This window comes from Crocuta crocuta, unplaced genomic scaffold (assembly GCF_008692635.1).
Source record: "Crocuta crocuta isolate KB4526 unplaced genomic scaffold, BGI_CrCroc_1.0 scaffold205, whole genome shotgun sequence".
NCBI lineage: Eukaryota > Metazoa > Chordata > Mammalia > Carnivora > Hyaenidae > Crocuta > Crocuta crocuta.
Window position 1 is genome coordinate 506,620 of NW_027530644.1, and position 20,307 is coordinate 526,926.

At 36.0% G+C, this 20,307-nt stretch overlaps 1 protein-coding gene across 1 annotated transcript in view; it reads left to right on the forward strand.

Moving 5' to 3' along the window:
• HCRTR2 (hypocretin receptor 2) overlaps positions 1-19,518 on the forward strand; it is a 107,523-nt gene extending 88,005 nt beyond the window's left edge. Inside the window, exons 5-8 of the mRNA XM_077769094.1 lie at positions 11,235-11,455; positions 14,707-14,828; positions 16,920-17,148; positions 19,467-19,518. Coding sequence (XP_077625220.1) covers positions 11,235-11,455; positions 14,707-14,828; positions 16,920-17,148; positions 19,467-19,518 — 624 coding nt within the window. The remainder of the gene's footprint in view (positions 1-11,234; positions 11,456-14,706; positions 14,829-16,919; positions 17,149-19,466) is intronic.
• The last annotated feature ends 789 nt before the right edge of the window (positions 19,519-20,307 follow it).

Genomic DNA, 20,307 nt, shown 5'->3' on the forward strand with positions numbered 1-20,307 from the left:
TTGACATATACAGAAATAGACTTGATGTATACAGAAACAAATAGCAAACTGACAAATACAAATTATTCCTTTTCAATAATTAAATTAACGTAAGTGAATAAAACATTCCAGAGATTGACAGAATAGAAAAAAAAACAGACATAAAATGATCCAACTTTATGCTATCTACAAAAGACACAATCTCATATTCAAAGATACAAAGTGTTAAGTGTAGAGTAGTGGGGGAAAATAAACTATGAAAACAGTAACCAGAAGAAAGCTGAAGTAGCTGTAGTAATATTAAAGGAAACTGTAACAAAAACTGTGACTGTAGGAATGGCAGCCTAGCCTAGCTCATTCAGTAAAGCCTGTGATTCTTGATCTCCAGGTTTCGAGTTTGAGCCTCACACTGGGTGTAGAGAATACTTAAAAATAAAAATCTAAAAAAAAAACCCAAAAAACAAAAAACCCCAACCTGTGCCTTAGGGGCGGCTGGGTGGCTTAGTCAGCTGAGTGTCTGACTTTTGATTTTGGCTCAGATCATGATCCCAAGGTCATGGGAGTGAGTCCCACATTGAACTCTACTCTCTGGAGAGTCCCTCTGTGCTAAGATCCTCTCTCCCTCTCTCTCTTTCTCTCTGCCCCTCTCTCCTGCTGGTGCTCTCTATCTCTCAAGTTAAAAAAAAAAACTGACTATGGATAAAGAGGGATATTTCAAAATGATAGGTCAATCCATCAGGAAGTTATGAAAATTATAAACTTGGGGTGCCTGGGTGGCTCAGTTGTTTATGCATTTGGCTTTTGAATTTGGCTCAGGTCATGATCTCATGGTTCTTGAATTCAAGCCCTGCATCAGGCTCTCCCTGAGATTCTCCCTCCCCCCACCCTTTGTCCTTCCCTCACTCACATGTGTATGCTCTCTCTCTCTCAAAAATAAATAAACTTTTAAGATATTTATAAGAAAAATTATAAACTTATATGAACTTAGCAAGTGAAATCCACAATACATGAAGCAAAAACAGATTTGGGAGGAGAAATACGCAATTCAAAAATAATAGTTGAAAAATTTAGTATTCCTCTTTCATTAATGGATAGAAAAACTAGGCAGACTATTAACAAGGAAATAGAAGACTGGAACAAAACTATCAACCAACTAGACCTGCCAGGTATCTAAAGGACATTTCTTCAAAAACAGCAGAATCTGCATTCATCCAACATGCACATGGACTCTTCTCCAGGCTAGATCCTATGATAGGCCATAAAGCAAGTCTCAAAACACTTAAAATGATGGAAATCCTAAAAAGTACATTCTTCTACTATAATTGAATTACATTGGACATTAACCAAAGACAGAAATTGGGAAATTCATTCATAAGCATATGGAATTTAAATCTTGAACTTTTAAATAACCAAAATAAAGGGGCATCTGGGTTGCTCCATTGGTTAGGCTTCTGACTTCAGCTCAGGTCATGATCTCATGGTTCATGAGTTCAAGACTCATGTTGGGGTCTGTGCTGACAGCTCAGAATTTGGAGCCTGCTTTGGATTCTGTGTCTCCCACATTCTCTGCCCCTCCCCTCTATCTGCTCTATCTCTCTCTGTTTCTCAAAAATGAATAAATGTTAAAAAAATAATTGCTCTAACCATTTAAAAAATAAATAACGAAATGTTAAAAGAAGAAATTACAAAAGAACTTTAAAATACTTTGAAATAAATAAAAATGAAAACAATATATCACAACTTATGAAACTCAGCAAAAGAACTGTTTGGAAAGAAATTGATAGCTATGTCACCTATGTTCAAAAGAAGAAAGATCTCATATTAATAAAGCAAAATTTCACTTTTAGAAGTTAGAAATAGAAGAAAATATTAAAGACCAAAGCAACTAGTAGGGACCAAATAACAAAGCTTAGCATGTAAGGAAATAGAATATGGAAAACAATGGATAAAAGTCAATGAAAATGAAAATTGCTTCTTTGAAAGATAAAGACAAGAAAATACGAAAAGATTCAGATCGCTAAAATCAGAAGTAAAAGAGGAAAAACACCACCAATGTTACAGAAATAGAAAGGGTATGAGAATACTATGAATAACCGTATGCCAAAAAAGTAGATAGCATAGACAAAATGGACACATTCATAGAAAGACACAAGTTACTGAAACTGCCTAAAGGAGAATTAGAAAATCTGAATAGACCTATTATAAATGAAGAGATTAAATTAGTAGTGAAGACATTTCCCACAGAAAAATTCCACTGGTTTCACTGTTGCATCCTACCAAATATTTAAAAGATAATTAATCCCAAACTTTCACAAACTCGTCCAAAAAAGAAAGGAGAAAACACTCCCCACCTTATTCCATAAGGCCAGAATTGCACTGCTATTAAAACTAGACAAAGATACCACAAGACATACAGACTAATATACTTATGAATATAGAGTAGTATACTCAACAAAATATTAGCAAACCAAACCCAATGTATAAAAAAGGTAATACATGATGACCAAGTGTGATTTAGCATAGCAGTGCAATGTGGGGTTAACATTTGAAAATTGATTGGTATAATACTACATTAACAGATAGAAGATAAAACCCACATGGCCATCTCCGTAAATGCAGCAAAAGCATTAGATAAAATACAACACCCTTTCAAGATAAAAGCACTTAATCAACTAGGAGTAAAATAGACTTCTTCAATTTGATAAAAGGTAGCTATAAAATCCCATAGCTAACATCATACCTAACAGTGAAAGACTGAATATTCCCTTGCTAAGATCAGGAACAAGACAGGGGTATCTGATCTTAGCAGTTCTATTTAATCTATTCAATACTGAATAGAACTATATTCTACCCAGGTCAATTAGTCAGGAAATAGTATTAAGAATAATAATAAAAGGCATCAAGATTGGAAAATAAGTAAACTATTTGTAGATTATGTGATCTTATATATATAAAATCCTAAAGAATCCACATGTAAAAAATTAATAAATAAGTTCAGCAAGTTTTGAAAATAATAGGTCAATAAATAAAATTAGTTTCACTTCTATAATCTAGAAAAGAAAACCTAAAACTGGAATTAACAAAATAATTCCACTTCAAATAGTACCAAAAAGAGAAAAACAGTCATAAATTTAATAGAATAAGTGAAAAACAAATTCAAATATGCAGGATCCTTTAAAAATTAAAGAGGGACTACATAAACTACATAAATGAAATGACATTCCATGTTCATGGAATGGAATACTTAATATTGTTAATATAAAATATTCTTCAAACCAGCATATGATTTCATCACAGTCCCTATCAAATATCTTGTGTGTTTTTTGTTTGTTCTTGTTAATGTTGTTTGTCTTGTGTGTTTTTGTTTGTTGTTTGTTTTTGCACAAATTGGCAAGCTGTACTAAAATCAATGAAAGGGACCAGGAATGCCCAAAATAATCTTCAAAAATATGAAGTTGGAAAACTCACTTCTCAATGTCAAATCTTATTATAAAACTAAAGTCATCAAGATAGTGTGGTATTTGCATATAGATAGTCATATAGATCAGTGAAATAGAATTCAGAGTCTGAAAAAAAACCCTTATATTTATGGTTAATTGATTTTTAACAGGAGTGTCATCAATATTCAATGGGGAAAAATCATAGTCTTGTCAGCAAATCCTGCTGGGACAACTTTATATACTCAAAATAATGGAATTGGACCTCCCCTTACACCATATATAACTCAGAATAGATTGTAGACTTAAATATAAGAGTTAATACTGATCCTCCTCAACTTACAGTGGGGTTACATCCCAATAAAGTCATCATAAGTTGAAAACAACCAAAGTCAAAAATTCATTTAATACACTTGACCTGTATAAAACATCATAGCTTAACCTACCCTAATTTAAATGTGCACAGAACTCATATATCAACCTACATTTACATTTGGGCAAAATCATCTAACAGAAATCCTATTTTATAATAAAATGTTAGGGGGCACCTGAATGACTCAGTCGGTTAAGCACCTGACTGTTGACCTCAGCTCAGGTCATGATCTCGCAATTCTAGGGATGGAGCCTCATGGACTCTGAGCTGAAAGCATGGACCCTGTTTGGGATTCTTTCTCTCCTTCTCCTTCTGCCCTTACCCTGCTGGTGTGTGATCTCTCTCTCTCTCTCTCTCTCAAAATAAATAAATTAATTTAAAAAATAAAGTGTTCAATATTTCATGTCATTTATTAAATACTGTACTGAAAGCAAAAAACGATAGTTTTAAATGTATCAATTGTTTATCTTCATGACTGCCTGGCTGACTGGGAGCTCACTGCCACTAACTAGAATCATGAGAGAGTATTTTATCACATATTAATAGCCCAGGAAAAGATAAAAATTCAAAGTACAATTTCTACTGAATGTGTATTACTTTTGTACCTGTATAAAGTTAAAAAAAATCATAGGTCAAACCATTGTAATCCAGGGGCCATCTGTGCTATAAAACTCTTAGAAGACAACACATTCATTATATTACTGTGGTCAGGCATCATTATGACCTTGGTTTAGACTAATGGTTTAAATCATACCAAACCACAACCAAAAAAAAAAATTAAAAATAGATAAACTGGATGCTATTGGAATAAAAACATTTGCACTTCAAAGTATACTATGAGGAAAGTGAAGAGGTGACCCACAGAATGATAGAAAATGTTTGCAAATCATATATATGATAAAAGACTTATATAAAAATATATCAAAAAGTCTTATCACTCAACAATAGAAAGAAATAACACATTAAAAGTGGGAAAAGATTTGAATAACATTTTCTTCAAAGAAGATGAAGAAATGGCCAATAAACACGTGAAAAGATGCTCAACAACATTAGTTATTAGGAAAATGCACATCAAAGCCACAGTGAGATACCTCTTCACACTCAATAGGATGGCTAAAATAATTTTTTTAAGATAACAATTATTGGTGAGAATGCAGAGAAATTAGTACTCTCATTATATGACTGGTAAAAACTGAAATTAATTCAGCTACTTTGGAAAATGGTTTGGCCATTGCTCAAAGTCTTAAAGAATTACCATGTGGTAGCAATTTAATCCCTAACTATATCCCCAAGAGAACTGAAAACATGTCCACATAAAAACTTATACATTGTTGTTCATAGCAGCATTATACATAGTAGTCCAAAAGTGGAAACAAACCAATGTCCATGTATGGATGAATGGATAAACTATTTGTGGTATAAGCATACAATAGAATATTATTCAGCTATAAAAAGTAATGAAATATTGACATACTACAAAATGGATGAGTCTTGAAATTATTATTAAGTGAAAATAGCCTGACACAAAAGACCACATATTATATGATTCTCTTTACATGAAATGTAGAGAATAGGCAAATTTATGGAGCCAGAACGATTTGTAGTTGCAAGGGGTCGTAGGATGGGGGAGCTAGGAAGTGACTGCTAAAGGGTTTGGAGTTTTATTTCAGAGTGTTGAAAATATTCTGGAAGTAGACAGTGATGGGGTGATAATTGTGCAACTTTGTGAGTACATTAAAACCTACTTAACTCTACCCCTTAAAAGGTGAATTTATGGCACATAAATTACATCTCAATAAATCTGTTTTAAAAAAAAAAAGTTTGTGAATTTGAGTCCTGAGTCAGGCAGGCTCTTTGATGGCTCAGAGCCTGGATCCTGCTTCTGATTCTGTCTCCCGCATTCTCTGCCCCTCCCCTGCGCATACTGTTTCTCTCTGTCTCTCTCTGTCTCTGAAAAAGAAATAAACATTAAAAAATTTAAAAGGAACAAAAAATGATGAGTTTTTTTAAATTAAAAAAAATTAAAAATGGAGAGATTTCTTTTATGAAATTCTTCTGCTCAACTCTGGGGAAGAAAAAAAGGTTAAACACACATGTTGATACAATAAGAATATATAATGGGAATTATCCAAAGGTTGTTTGTGACTGAAGATTTTAAGGTCCATAGAAGCACGGAAATGTGAGAGGATCTATTCATTAAAAGCATTTGTTGGATTCCAGGAAGGGAAGGGGAAGCCAGTTTCTACAAAGAAGGGCTAATTGTGTGATGGAGTAATGTGGAGATAGCACAGCGGGGGATGGCAAAGGATAAGAGCCTTGAGTTCAGGGGTTGGGTGGGTGAATCAGGGACAGCAGTTGTAGTTGCTGTTGCCTGTAGAAGAGTCACCTGTACACTCTGAAAGTAGAGCCATTTATTGCAAGATTGTGAGAATGAAGTCAAGACATGGGGCAGATTCTTATCCTGAGGAATTAGCATGTGCATCTAAACTCTAGGAAGGCTGTGCCTTGGGTGCCTGGGTGGCTCAGTTGGTGAAGCGTTCAACTTCAGTTCATGTCATGATCTCATGGTTTGTGGGTTTTGGCCCTGCAGTGGGCTCTGTGGAGCCTGGAACCTGCTTCAGATTCTGTCTCCCTTCTCTGCTCCTCCCCTGCATGTGTTCTTGCTCTTGTGCACGCTCTCTCTCTCAAAAGTAAATAAATAAACATTTAAAAATAAATAAGTAAAAGGGCTGTGGCAGAATTAAAAAAAAAAAAAAGTCATGGAGTTATATGGAAAACAACGTTCCTGAGTGTTAGAGCCCAATCATTTTCAAATGCTGGTGTAAAGAATAAGAAAAAGTCCCCCTGTTCCTGCCAGACACATGCAGGAAGATAGAGATTATTGTTTTATATAAGATGACATCTACCAAGCATCGCTTGTACTCTCTTATGATAAAACGGGTAATGAGCTAAGAAATAGGGGAAAGGTAAAGAAGACGTGTCCTCTGGGCATGGGCATTTTTAAGGACTAACTCTCGTCCTAACTCTCACTCTTCCAGCTCCTAGCTTAACTCTTTGCTCCTCTTCCTAGTTAAAATGCATGACATTTTTATTAGTTGGCTCCTTTTTATCTCAGCACCTTCCACCCCCACTGATCTCTCAGCCCACTTTATTCTTCTTCAAATTCTATCACTGAAACATCTCTTACTAAAGTCACCAATGATTTCCAAACCATGTTTCCCTAAGGATCTCTTGTTTGGTCATTTGCCAGCATTGATCAGTATTGTTCATGGCCTGTTTATATATCACCTCATGGCCCTCCTGTCTGCCTTTCTGCTTCTCATTGCTTTGAATATATATATTCCCTTTGCTGACCATTAAGTGACTCTGTCCCAGGTTCCTTCATAACTGCACAGCCTTTTTAGGTGATCTATTTTCCAAGCACTTTTTTAATGAGGTGACTTGCAAATTACATTTATCAGTCTCTTTCTTCTTTTTTCTCAAACTTTGTTCATTTTTAAAAAGTATTTTGGTTATTCCAGTCCCTTTTGCATTTTCATAAACATTTTGCAAATTCATGTTTCACCCTCCTCAAGAAAATTGCTGCTTTTTTTGAATGGGATTGATTGTGTTTAATCTATGGATCTGCTTGGGAAGAATTGACATATTAATAACTTTAAGTTCTAATCCATTGATATGCTGTATCTCCCCATTTATTTGGGTCTTTTTTGATAGCTCGTAACAATTTTTATAATTTCATGTGTACATATTTTGTCTATGTATTGTTAATGAGTAAGAATACTTGTTCTTTCCTTTGAAACTGTGTTATTTTGTAATTGAATTTTTCAGTTGTGTATTAATGGTTTATAGAAGTTCTTTGAGGTTTTCCAGACTTAATTCTAATGTTTGGGGTGTGGGGTTCCAGCACACAATACCCATGTCAGCAGTTTCCTTTATTTATTGAGATGGTCATATTTTTCTCTTATTCTGTTAATATGATAAATTACATTAACTTTTGAATGGTTAATCAACACTGCATTCCTGGAATCAATCTGATTGTTTTATTGAGTGAATTTTATTATCTTTTTTGTATATTGCTGAATACAATTTGATAGTGTATTTTAAGGAATTTTTCATCTCTATTTATGAGAGATAATTTATCAACGGTTTTCTTTTGTTGTCATGTCTTTGATTTTTAGGGCAACTGTGGTCTTATAAAATTGGTCAGAAAGTATTACTGTTTCTTTGAATTCAGAAAGAGTTTGAATCAGACTGATAGTATTTATTTTATACTGTTTGATCAAATTGATCAAAGATCCTTATCTGGGGCTGGAGCTTTTTAAAAAAAATTTTGTAAGAAGGCTTGGAATTATAGTGTCAGTTTGGTAATCTTTGTTTTTTTTTTTTTAAAGGTATTTATCCATCTCATTTAAGTTTGCAGATGTATTGGTTGTTCATAATATCCACTATTCTCCTTTTAATGTATGCAGCATGTTTGCTTTCTCTTGTGGCTTAATCCTGGTCACAAATAGTTTTTAAGAAATGGCAGGTTTTGGGGCTACTGAGTGGCTCAGTTGGTTAAACATCTGACTTCCACTCAGGTCATGATCTCACGGTTCATGGGTTCGAGCCCACGTAAGGCTCTGTGCTGACAGCTCAGAGCCTGGAGCCTGTTTCAGATTCTGTGTCTCTGTCTCTCTCTGCCTCTCCCCCACTCATGCTCTGTCTCTCTCTGTCTCAAAAATAAATAAACTATTAAAAAAAAAAAAAGAAAGGGCAAGTTTCAAGGTCCATCATTTACATGATGTTTCCAATTCATAATTGTGGTAATATCTTTTCCAGGATATATTTTCATATCAAAGATGATTTTAAAGTTTATTTAAAATAGTGGAATAAATGTAGTGTGTGTGTGTGTGTATGTGTGTGTACATGAGCTTTCCACAGTCAGATGGTTGAGCCTTTCCTAAGAAGTCAGGGAAAGACCTTCCTATGTGGACAGCCTACCAGGCTGGATTTCTAATGCCCTTTTGTATGATTATTATTCCTTGTAACTAGGCATATACTGAAAAATTTGCTGACTTCCATAATACATTATGTTGAAGCTTATAAATGGAAACCTTACATCAGAATGGGAAGGGATGGGTTCTGCAGTCAGACAGGCCTGAATACTAATTCTAACTTGTTAGATGGAGACATGGGTATTTTATTTAAGCCTTCTCAATGTCTGCTTGATCATCTATAAATGGAATTTGTAATAATCTGCTTTTAGTAGCACATTAATGATTACTCAGGACTGTACATAGTTCCTGATGCTCAGCTACTATAAGTGGTTTCTAGTATCATTATGCAGACTTTCTCTAGACATGTGACATAGCAGTGGAGACATTTGTAGGTCTCCTCAAGATGAGTTCAGGATTTAACATCTTTTGTCTTTATTTAGGTCCTCAGCTAAAAGACAACATTATCACTGGTTTTGTTTGTTTTAATTCCGATGGCAGGGACCATAGCCATTTTCCCTGTGGCAGTTTCTCTTTATGGGAAATCTGTTTCTGATGGTTGAGGAAGTTATCAGCAGCAGGATATTGTTTCTTTCCTTCAGGGGAGCACTCAATAATAGAATTGCTAAAGTTTAAATGATCTCTCAGAGATCATTTAGAAAACAGTTCAAGATCATTTAGCAGACATTTATAGGGTTACTCATGCTAGAGTTTTTTTGGAACTTTCCAACATCCATTGCGGCTTCTCCTCAATTATTTTAAAAATGACTATTTAAAAAAGAGACTCACAGAGGGAGAAGGATTCTCACTGCCTCCCCCAACCAATAATATAGATAAGATATTGGGACCACTGCTATGTGAAAGGTCAAGTCTACAAGACAGAACATACAGAGCCAGAAGAGAAATAATTTATCAACTGTTTTTCTATTTAAGGGCAAGTTTTCATTAACTTCATGTGTTTCTTTTTGAGAGAGAATAGCTATTGGTCAACAGAAGCTTCATATTAATTTGTATGGAAATCAAAGTAAAATTCTGTTTTCAAAGATTTTGTAACATACTTGGATCTTGTGATACATAGCAACAGAATCCATACAATGTCCATTCTCATAGAGCACAGGAACACAATGGTCTGTCCTGGCTTGCAGCACTGAGATAAAAGCAACAATTGAATAATCTTAACAGAACTAAGGTGACCACAGAGTGAGTCTTCCTTAGAATGAGAACATGGCTATGGTGTGCTTGTTGGCACATTTTCCTCTAAAAAATTAAGCGTGCTGAATTTTATTGTTTTGCGCAGTAAACCCTATCAATCTTCATGAGCTTATAATTAAGAAAATATTATACTTGGAAGGACTCCCTGCTATTATCAAATAACTTTGAAAAGACATGGAAAAGTACAAGTTGTATAACTCTTGTTACAAATTCCAGCTATTTGAAATGTTAATGTAAGACCACAAGGGATTCTCACTGTTTTTGTGTGCATTTTAAAGAACCAGACTGGAACACAAAATTGGTTTCAAGCAATTTCATAACAATAAATTGTAAACAATGGAGAACATTTGATTTTTTTTTAGTCCCTTCATTCAAGGTTTGCATTGGCCAAACCTGAGAAACAAAGTCGGATAACAAGCACTAGGTAGTTAAGTCCTATCTATCCGGCTGACAGCAGATGGCAGTAGTGATGCATGAAAAAAATCCATTCAGGTTACTTTTGCAATTACCTACTAGGTTTTCCCTCTTTAAACTGAGCTATCTGAACTGCCTATTAGCCACCCATCCCATCCCACCCCCACCCTCTGGCAACCGTTGGTCTTTTTGCTGTCTCTCTAACTTCACCATTTCTTCAGTGTCATATAGTAGTAGCTTTGTCAGATTGACTTCTTTTACTTAGTAATATGCATTTAAATTTCCTGTGATTTTTCATGGCTTAATATCTCACTTATTTTCAGTCCTGAATGATATTTCATTGTCTGGATATACAACTTCTCTCTTTATAAAGAGATAGCTTTTCCATTTGCAGCTCTCTTAGACCTTGACAACAATGGGATGTTTCAGGGACACCTGGGTGGCTCAGGCCATTAAGCATTTGACTTGGGCTCAGGTCATGATCTTGCAGTTTGTGGGTTTAGGCCCCGTGTTGGGCCCTGTGCTGACAGCTCAGAGCCTGGAGCCTGCTTCAGATTCTGTGTGTGTCTCTCTTTCTGTGCCCTTCCCCCCCTCCTCAAATAAACATTAATTTTTTTTAATGGGATGTTTCAACTTTTCTTTTCCACTACAAATCCTATTTGACACTCAGCTCTATTACTCAAGAACATACTTAACTCAGAAAACATTCTGAGGGAAACAGACCTTGAGGCCTGCCTGTACCACAGGCATCCAGAACAACCTCCTTCCTTTATCTTCTAGTTACTTCTCCAAAGTGAAATGTCCCTGTGTCAGATGACAATAAAGATTTTCTGCTCCTTTCAGATCCCTGGAACATCATCTGTAGTTCAGAGAAAATGGAGGCCCCTGCAGCCTACTTCACAGCCTCGAGGGTCGGGACAGCAGACCAAGTCCAGGATTAGTGCTGTGGCCGCTGAAATAAAGCAGATCCGAGCCAGACGGAAAACAGCCCGGATGCTAATGGTTGTGCTTTTGGTGTTTGCAATTTGCTATCTACCGATTAGCATCCTCAATGTGCTAAAGAGGTAAAGTTCATCTGTTCTTTCAAAGTAAAGTGGCTGTCATTTCTCGCTTTTTAATTAAGTACTTTTTTTTCTTTCTTCTTAAGCCAGAGAAAAATCTAAGCCCTTTGCCTAGAAAGTCATCAGGCCAGATAACTGAATGTGTTGTGACTAGCAGGTAAGGCAGATGGCATTTTTAGAGTGCTCAGGCTCTACATGCTCTTATCCATGGAAATTCTTGTTGAATGGCAGACATAAAACAGATGTCCTCTGACCCCCTTAAGCTAATTGCTGAGCCTTAGATGCAGAAAAAATTCTAATGCAAAAGGAAGGAAGGAAGGAAGGAAGGAAGGAAGGAAGGAAGGAAGAAAGAAAGAAAGAAAGAAAGAAAGAAAGAAAGAAAGAAAGAAAGAAAGAAAGAAAGAAAGAACGAACCACCTCATTTACAGCTTTACAGCTTGGAGTTCTTTTTTGATCAGAACAAATGGGTTTTCTAAAATCCTGTTCTCATACATAGGGAATTATGACAGAATTCTATGTAAAAATACAAAAGAGATAACGTTTTGTTAGCATTCTCAGTATTCTTAAAAGTGCATTTGTGAACACACACACAAAAATGGAATTAGGACTCATACTATGCTTTAAATGTTTAAAATGAAAAAGAAAGGAAGGAAGGAAGAAAATCAATTTCCTGAAGCATTGAATTAAGTTCAGGTTGACTACTAATAAAACTAAAAGAAAGAAAAGGAAAGAAAAGAAAAAAGAAAAGAAAAGAAAAAAAAGAAAAGAAAAGACAAGAAAGAAAAGAAAAGAAAAGAAAAGAAAAGAAAAGAAAAGAAAAGAAAAGAAAAGAAAAGAAAAGAAAAGAAGGAAGGAAGGAAGGAAGGAAGGAAATCCATTTCCTGAAGACACTGAATTAAGCTCAGGGTGACTATTAATAAAAATGACCACAAAACTTTTCTGCAAGAGAAAAGTTAAGCCGCAGATACACCGTTAAGTGAAAACAATTGACCAACATGAACAGCCAGTACAGGGGCCACAGTCCACATGAACTTCACAGCCAGCCAATTTTATTGGGAATTATCATAACTGTTGCAAACAGACTGGCCCCAAGGTAATAGTAATTTTGTTTATAATAGGACTTGGAACTTAAACTGGGATTGCTCCTCTCAGTTTTCCCTGATTCAGAGTCCATATCCTTTTCCTCACACAGCTGGAGACTCCGGAGAGCTGCAGCTTTGGCTGGAGTCACGCTCGCTAAAGGTGGTATAGCCAGCTGCAAAGATTTCTCATTCTCCTTGGCCCTTGTTTTTGAGCGCTTAATAACTTTTTCGATGGAAAGTGAACTTTTTCCTCAGTAATATTATTTAGTATAGACACAGCCTCAAGGCTGTAAGGTTTTGAGCAGTATGTATCCTGGAGACGGATCCTGACTCACGAGAAAACGATAGTGACTTTGCCCTCCAGAGCTTTTCATAGTTCTTCTCTTATTTTCCTGGACCACAGAAATCCCATACAAATTTATTCTGGTCTTTGGCTAGATGATGTTTCCTACGCCTAAGAGCCTTATAAATATGCTATGATACTGAATGATTTTCTCCTCTTTAAAAAAAATTTTTGGACTTCGTAGTGTGTCTAAATTCGATGAAAGTCAGACTCACTGCTCTCTGGATTGCTCATTTGGATTTCCTGCATCCTAGCATTTGTACCTGTCCTTTAGTTAGTTCCAAATACCTACTTGTCCACTATATTTTTCTTATTTTTTCACCTTCAAGATCTCCTTTTCCAAGGGAAATAAATGGCTAAGAAGAAAATCTATAATATTGTCAATTTTTTTTTTTTTAGCATTCTGCTATTTTCCATAAAATTTGGGGGGGGGGACGCTTTAANTTATGAGCATTTTCTTCAAATGCTTATCTTTTTATTTGCTCTCGTAGGTTATGCTTGTGGTTTCTTTCTCTCACCACTGCATACCTAAATCCTTTTTCCTGGAAATGTTTTTGCTCAACTAGTCAAAAGCAGCTTCTTTAAAGGAATTCTAGTTTTTCTAGGATTTCAAAGATATATTATGGTGGAGGGTCATAACAGACCATTACTTCCATTTGTCCATGTTTTTTTCACTCCATATTATATTTTTGTAAAACTCTAGTACTTCACAGAGCATCACTTGATTACAGAAATGCGTATCTATCAAGGGCACCATCATGTATAATCAAATTACACAGTCATTGATAGAGCCTCTGGCAGGAAATGCATTATAATCTTCAGCCTATAAAATTAATTTTTGGATGCTTACAAGTTACCTGCTATTGTCTAGTGAATAGAATTTGAGAGAGATTTCTGAGTATGAAGCAAATCATAAAAATGATGTTTAAGGATAAAATAAACAAGTGTTTTTCAGAGTTTAAAATAATAAAGATTTTTCTAATGTGTTTCTATTTATTTTGAGAGAGAGAGACAGAGAAAGAGAGAGAGTGAGCACAAATGGAGGAGGAGCAGAGAGAGAGGGAGAGAGAGAATTGCAAGCAGGCTCTGTGCTGTTAGTGCAGAGCCAGATGCGGGTCTTGAATTCACAAACCATGAGAGATCATGACCTGAGCCAAGATCAAGAGTGGGACACTTAACTGAGTGAGCCATCTGGGTGTCCCCGGAGTTTAAAATAATCAACAAAACACTAAAACTCATGAATTTTAAGAAATTACCGGAATTTTACCTACTGAAAACTAGTTCCTCTCTGGCCATAATGAATTCCCAGAAGGCAAATTTCAACAAGACTGGGGAGGTTTTAGTTGAAGAACTGTGATACTTTGATCCATGTACAAGGCAGGGGGAAGAAGTACTCAGAGACTGCAGTTTAGGAGTGCTTTTTAAATGATGCCCAAAAGAGAATATTAGCAAACATTGTTCAATGGTATTTAGAAACAATATGAAAGAAGAGACATAGATATATATTTGACTTCTGTACTCTTACCCACCACAAATAGTATTGCTTTTGTTATTAATGAGAGAGAGACAGAGAGAGAGAGAGATCCTTCTCTGACCCAGTTTGGCTTTTAATTTACTAATCGTGCCATCGAGAGTCTGTTCCGGTACTGAGGTTTTTCTGAACCCACCATGGTACCATAAACCAATGCCTACTGCAGGGGGGAACAGGGCTTAAGCAGCTTCGATCAAGGGCTGTGTTCACCCTTGAATTTCATTATTTGCAAGGTACTTTTGAAAATCACATTGGACTTTCTGTCATTGTTTTTTGGTTTGTTTTGTTTTTCCTACAGAGTGTTTGGGATGTTTACCCACACAGAAGACAGAGAGACTGTATATGCATGGTTTACATTTTCACACTGGCTTGTATATGCCAATAGTGCTGCGAACCCTATTATTTATAATTTCCTCAGTGGTGAGTTTTCAACTGTTCCTTCCATGCAAACCACAATTCTAACCAAGGGCTAGGGATCAATGACCAGAGGGTGTTGAATACTCTTGAAATGTGTAAAGAGCTTAATTGGTATATAATGGGAATTTTTTTCTCCTGATGTAATTTGAGGGTTTTTTTCCCCTTATGAGAGGGAGCACCTGTTACCTAGTTCATCAGAGAGTATCATCGGAGAGCAATTTTCCCCATAAAAGTTAAAAGACATGTTGAAACAGGAAAGTGAAAATTTTAAGAACTGGATAACACAGTCCTGCTTGCCAAACATTAAACTTATGATCTACCAAAATGTAAAATAATTTCATCTGAAAATAAAGCAGACTTGCTATATTATTTCCTTGGACAACACTGAGATTGCCTAATTGAGGTTGAACTGGAACCCTTCCACTTTTAGGTATGTTTCTATATTTATATTTCTCTCATGAGTAACACCTCTTGGGTTTATCTCAAGGTTTCTCACTGACTACTGAGAAAATGATATTATTCCTAAACAACACACAAACTAAATCATACACACACACACACAGACACACAGACACACAGACACACACACACACACACAACTGATTTAATCTGTCTCTGTTTAGTGAACCAACATAATTATAAAAATCATTTAACTAATTATTTTATTTATAAACATTTGCCTGGCTGACTTCTAAAGCTGTGTTTTAATTAGCTACATCTATACACTGTCTTCTTCTCTAATTGGTTGGCTATTTCTTTCTCATGCTATCCCCAAATATATGATACCTTTATATGGAAGAAAAAACAATTCATTTTATGGTATATTTAATAAAATATGTGTATTTTCCAACTTCCTATTTAGCCTTGTGGGTTGTATAGGTTATTACAATAAAAGACAATCCATCAATAAGATTTTTTCCAGCAACTTTTCTTGTTTTTTCTTGATCATGGCATATACCGTATATATACCTGCTTGATTTCACCTTTCAGAGAATCAGGTGGTGTATATGTGAGCTTAATTTTGTATTCTGTTGCCCCTTTTCATGTTTTCCCCTGCCACATTCAATAACTGTCTCTAAAATAAAAATGGCATTAGGTCTGATATAACCAGATACAGCTCACTGCTCATGTGCTGTGTTTGAAGGGACAAGGGGCCATGTGGAGTTGTGGCTTGGATAGCAGTGAAGAAGCCATTGCCTTAGGGTTAGGAAATGACTAAGGGCCTGACCTTTGCACTAAGCAGATAAAACCCACTAGGATATTGTAGGGAGAAGTGTTTGAATTCAAGGCCACAGAAGCTAGTCAAAGTGCTATCTGAGGTTTGAGTGAGGCAGGGGAGGTGGCTGATAACCACGGGGGGCTTGGCAGGTGCCTGATATTTTCCTACACCTTTGACCCTTCATTTCTCCTGTGGTCACTCAATCACCCAGTTTGCTAATTGAGGCTGAGAGAGAGAAATACTGTTCCCAGTACTGTTCATTTCTCCTTAAAAAGATGATTATTTCATTTTCATACATCTCCAGTTTCATGTCAGTAATTTTAAAGGCAATAAATAACTTCTGAGGTTGATACTTTTAGTTTTTCATTCTGCTTTATGCTGATAATGGAACTTTAGAGATTTTCTACATATTTTAAATTTTTTTCTAGATCCTTTGTTGATCTGAGTGTGCCAATAGAACAGTTTCTTCAGAGGACAATGCAGGGGTAATTTCAGTATAGTCATGGCTATATACAGCCTTCATAATTTTTGAAGTTATTAAATATCTCTGGACATCCTACTAATGGTCACTTTTATTGGAGTTATCCAAATAACCCACATTCACAAATACAGAAGGTTTGACCCCTGAAGGAATAAATCAAACTCCAAACATCATACATGAAAAGCAGTTACGTTATTTAAGGAAATACCTTTGTTTCAGGAGTCTACCAAGCTTCTAATAACACAGTTTTCTATTCCTATTCCCCACTTTCCCTAAAATGTTGTATCTCATTGTCAGTGTTGCTCAAGGGAGCAACTCGTTTGTACCATATTCATGGATTTGTTGAAACATGTATGCATAATTCCTTTTCCTTTCATTCTCCCCGGTTTGCCAGGAAAGTTTCGAGAGGAATTTAAAGCTGCATTTTCTTGCTGTTGCCTTGGAGTTCACCATCGTCAGCAGGACCGGCTCACGCGGGGCCGAACCAGCACAGAGAGCCGGAAGTCCTTAACCACCCAGATCAGCAACTTTGACAACATATCCAAACTCTCCGAGCAAGTTGTGCTCACCAGCATAAGCACACTCCCAACAGCCAATGGAGCGGGGCCACTTCAAAACTGGTAGAACATTCTTTCGTATTACAGGGATATCCAAGTAAAACTATTCCTTTCTAAAGACCTCTGTACACACAAACTTTATTATCATAATGATCTGACGCTAAAATTACTTTGTGGACCTTTTTTCGTTTTTTTCCTTCTTACTCTCATTTTAATCTATTGCTCTTTGTAAATTAAAAAAAAACAAAGTCAGTTTAATATAATTTCTCCACTTTTGATTTAAACGTGTTAGAAGTCTGACCTTCAGCTGAATTTATTTCAGGCTATTTCACTTTTAGCTTCATGTATTATGATTTATGTCAATTAAATGTTTGAATATTTTTAAATTCTAATTGTTATTTTGATCTCTCACCTTCAGATCAACTGCAAAAAATTGCCAAAAGTAATCCAATGATTTTCTTTTGTCAAAAAGAAGTGGTAATTACTAACTCTGCATTAACAAGAGACATGTTAGTTGACTTCACAGTTTTAAAAAAGTCTCAAAAGACTGTCATTATGATGTACCATCTGAAAGAATATTTATATACAAAATAGCATATTATATTAGATAACTCTCAAAAGTTATATTTCAAAACTGTCTAAAATATATACTATTAGGCTTTATTTTCCATTAATCTTCTCACCCATTTACACACTTTTCTCAGGTTTGTAACCTTACCATTGCTAACATTTCTCATCTCAACATATGGCCAGTAAGACTGTATTAAAATAACAATTTTGGAGTAACTACAAATACATAACAATCTCCATCTCTAAGAAAAATACTTCAACATTTGAGAATCACATAGGACTCTTCTAACCAATAAAAATGATGCAGTTGACCTTGCTGGATTAGATTAAGAATGCAATTTACAGAAGAAAGGGATAGCATAGGGACTACGAAATCACATCTGGGTCCCGTTTTGGGGGCAGTTATTACTGCCATGGAGATTCCTTGGTAAACATTTGCATTTATTTACATTTCATAAACATTTATCACATATTTACAAAAGAGCACCCACTGTGCTAGGTGCTAGGGAATGAGGTAGGGGTGGATGTACACGTGCCTTCAAAATTGCTCTAGGTTACTGAGGGGGACATGTTGATAGAGTTTCCAGGGCAACAAACCTTTCTAGGGGACAAATTTGAATGTGGGTGAAGCAGTGAAGCAACCCACATGGGACATAAACAGTAGAGTTGTGCTGTTTCTGCTTCATTCAGTGACACGGCCAATGTCCGCAGACTCTGTGTAGACCGGCAGGTGGCTAGAATGTAAGGGCTGGCTCTTAGCTCCCACCCACATGAGAAGCCACCCAGCATATTCTGTACAAATGTGAGATCTGTGATTCGAAGCACTGAATATCTCAAACTTGTCCCTCTGCAAAATTCTTCTAATTCAAATACTCACTTCAAAATTGAATTAAAAGTAGAAGAGATATTAATGAAAACTGCTCTTCTGCTCATGTGATAGCAGCAGATGTCCTTATTTTACTGAAATAAAAGATGTGGAGAACAATCTTTTTAAAAGATTTTATTAGGAGATAAAAGTTATCTTGTTCATTTCTTACTACTTCCCAACTCATCACTTTCCGAAAGACGTAACACAACCAGATTATCCACAAATTGCTTTCCTGTTTTAGAACGTGCGACCACCATGTGTTTGTTCCTAGTCAAAGTCAGAATGACTCTTGTATACAAGTTTTATCAAAATTAAACTGTTAATTATGAGAAAGATGTCAACAAAAGCAAAGTGTTATAACTCTCTCCTTTCTTCCCTTTGTACATTTGAGAACTTTCTTATTTATGCTGCATGAAAGGAGGGTTGTAATTTTCAGATTGTGATGGGAGCTAGCATTTTAAATAGTCTGAGGGCACTTCAAGTAATATTGATAATATGCCTTAATGCCTAAATAGTGTCTCAGAATAAGAGCTAAGTTACATAGATTGTAATATATCTAGTTCCTTACCATTTAAGAAAGAGAGGGATTGGGAGAAGGAGAGCAAGACAGAGGGAGAGAAAAAGAGGCTCATAGAAGCAGCAGCTATAGGATGGCAGGTTAAGGACAAACTCAGAAGTCAAGATTCCTTTGCTATAAATCAGTGACTCTCAAAATGTGGTTTCTGAACCATCAACATCAGCCTCACCTAAGAACTTATTAGACATGCACATTTCCACCCTGTCTCAGATCTGCTGAATCAGTAACTTTGGAGGTGACACCCAGAAATCCACATGTTAACAGGCCCTACAGATGATTCTGAAGCACCTTCACATTTGAGAACCACTGCTTCAAACCCCACCTGGCACCTGCTAATTAGCTCATGCAAAATATTTTACTGCACAGCTCTCTACAGCAGGCACGATCGTCATCACTACCGGCAGCATGGCTAGAGGTCTGAAAGAAGAGGCTGTGTGTCAGTGGTGAGTGTCACTCACTGTCATCCTAGGCAAAGAAATAGTGGTTTATGAAACAGTGACCCCTGTGTTACGAACGCAGGGTCAAAGAAGACTAGCTGTAAAGCACTTGTGTACTTCACAGATACCTGGATGACTTGAGTTTCTAACTAAAACTTTTCAAATCTCCAACTGTACTTACGCTTACTAAAGGCTAAGCCTTGTGGAAGCAGACAAAATTGATCTAAGAATGATCATTGCCTGGAAGGAAAAAATAAAAACAACAAAAAAACATCAGTAACTACTGGAAACTGTCGTAATGGAGTAGCGGACTATGCAGGTTGCTTTCAATGTGTTGATACAGGAATCCTTCTAAGAGGCTTGGATTTAGAGTGGTTACCTTACTAGGACAAATGGTAAAAAAAGAGGTGTTCCCCAAACCTGCCAATCTTATGGAACAAAGGGTCAACTACTCACCTCAAGATATGCTGAATAACACAAATGAGAGACTTCTTACGAAAAGAATGTGTTGCAACTGTTTTATGCTATGATTAGACTATCGCTCTTTTTTTGCTATGTTTCAAAGATTTAATGTAAAATGTCATTAGTGTTACTGAAATTTTGTTATCAATAAGGATGTGATCATTTTATCTAATACAGAATGCATTTAAACTTCATTATTTCTGAATTTCTACAAACCATGATATTTGATATTTGAACTCATTCATCCTCAGGAAGAGAAGACTCCCAGTTTCTGAAGAAAATGACATAAATTCTCCAAGGCTTGGAGTGTT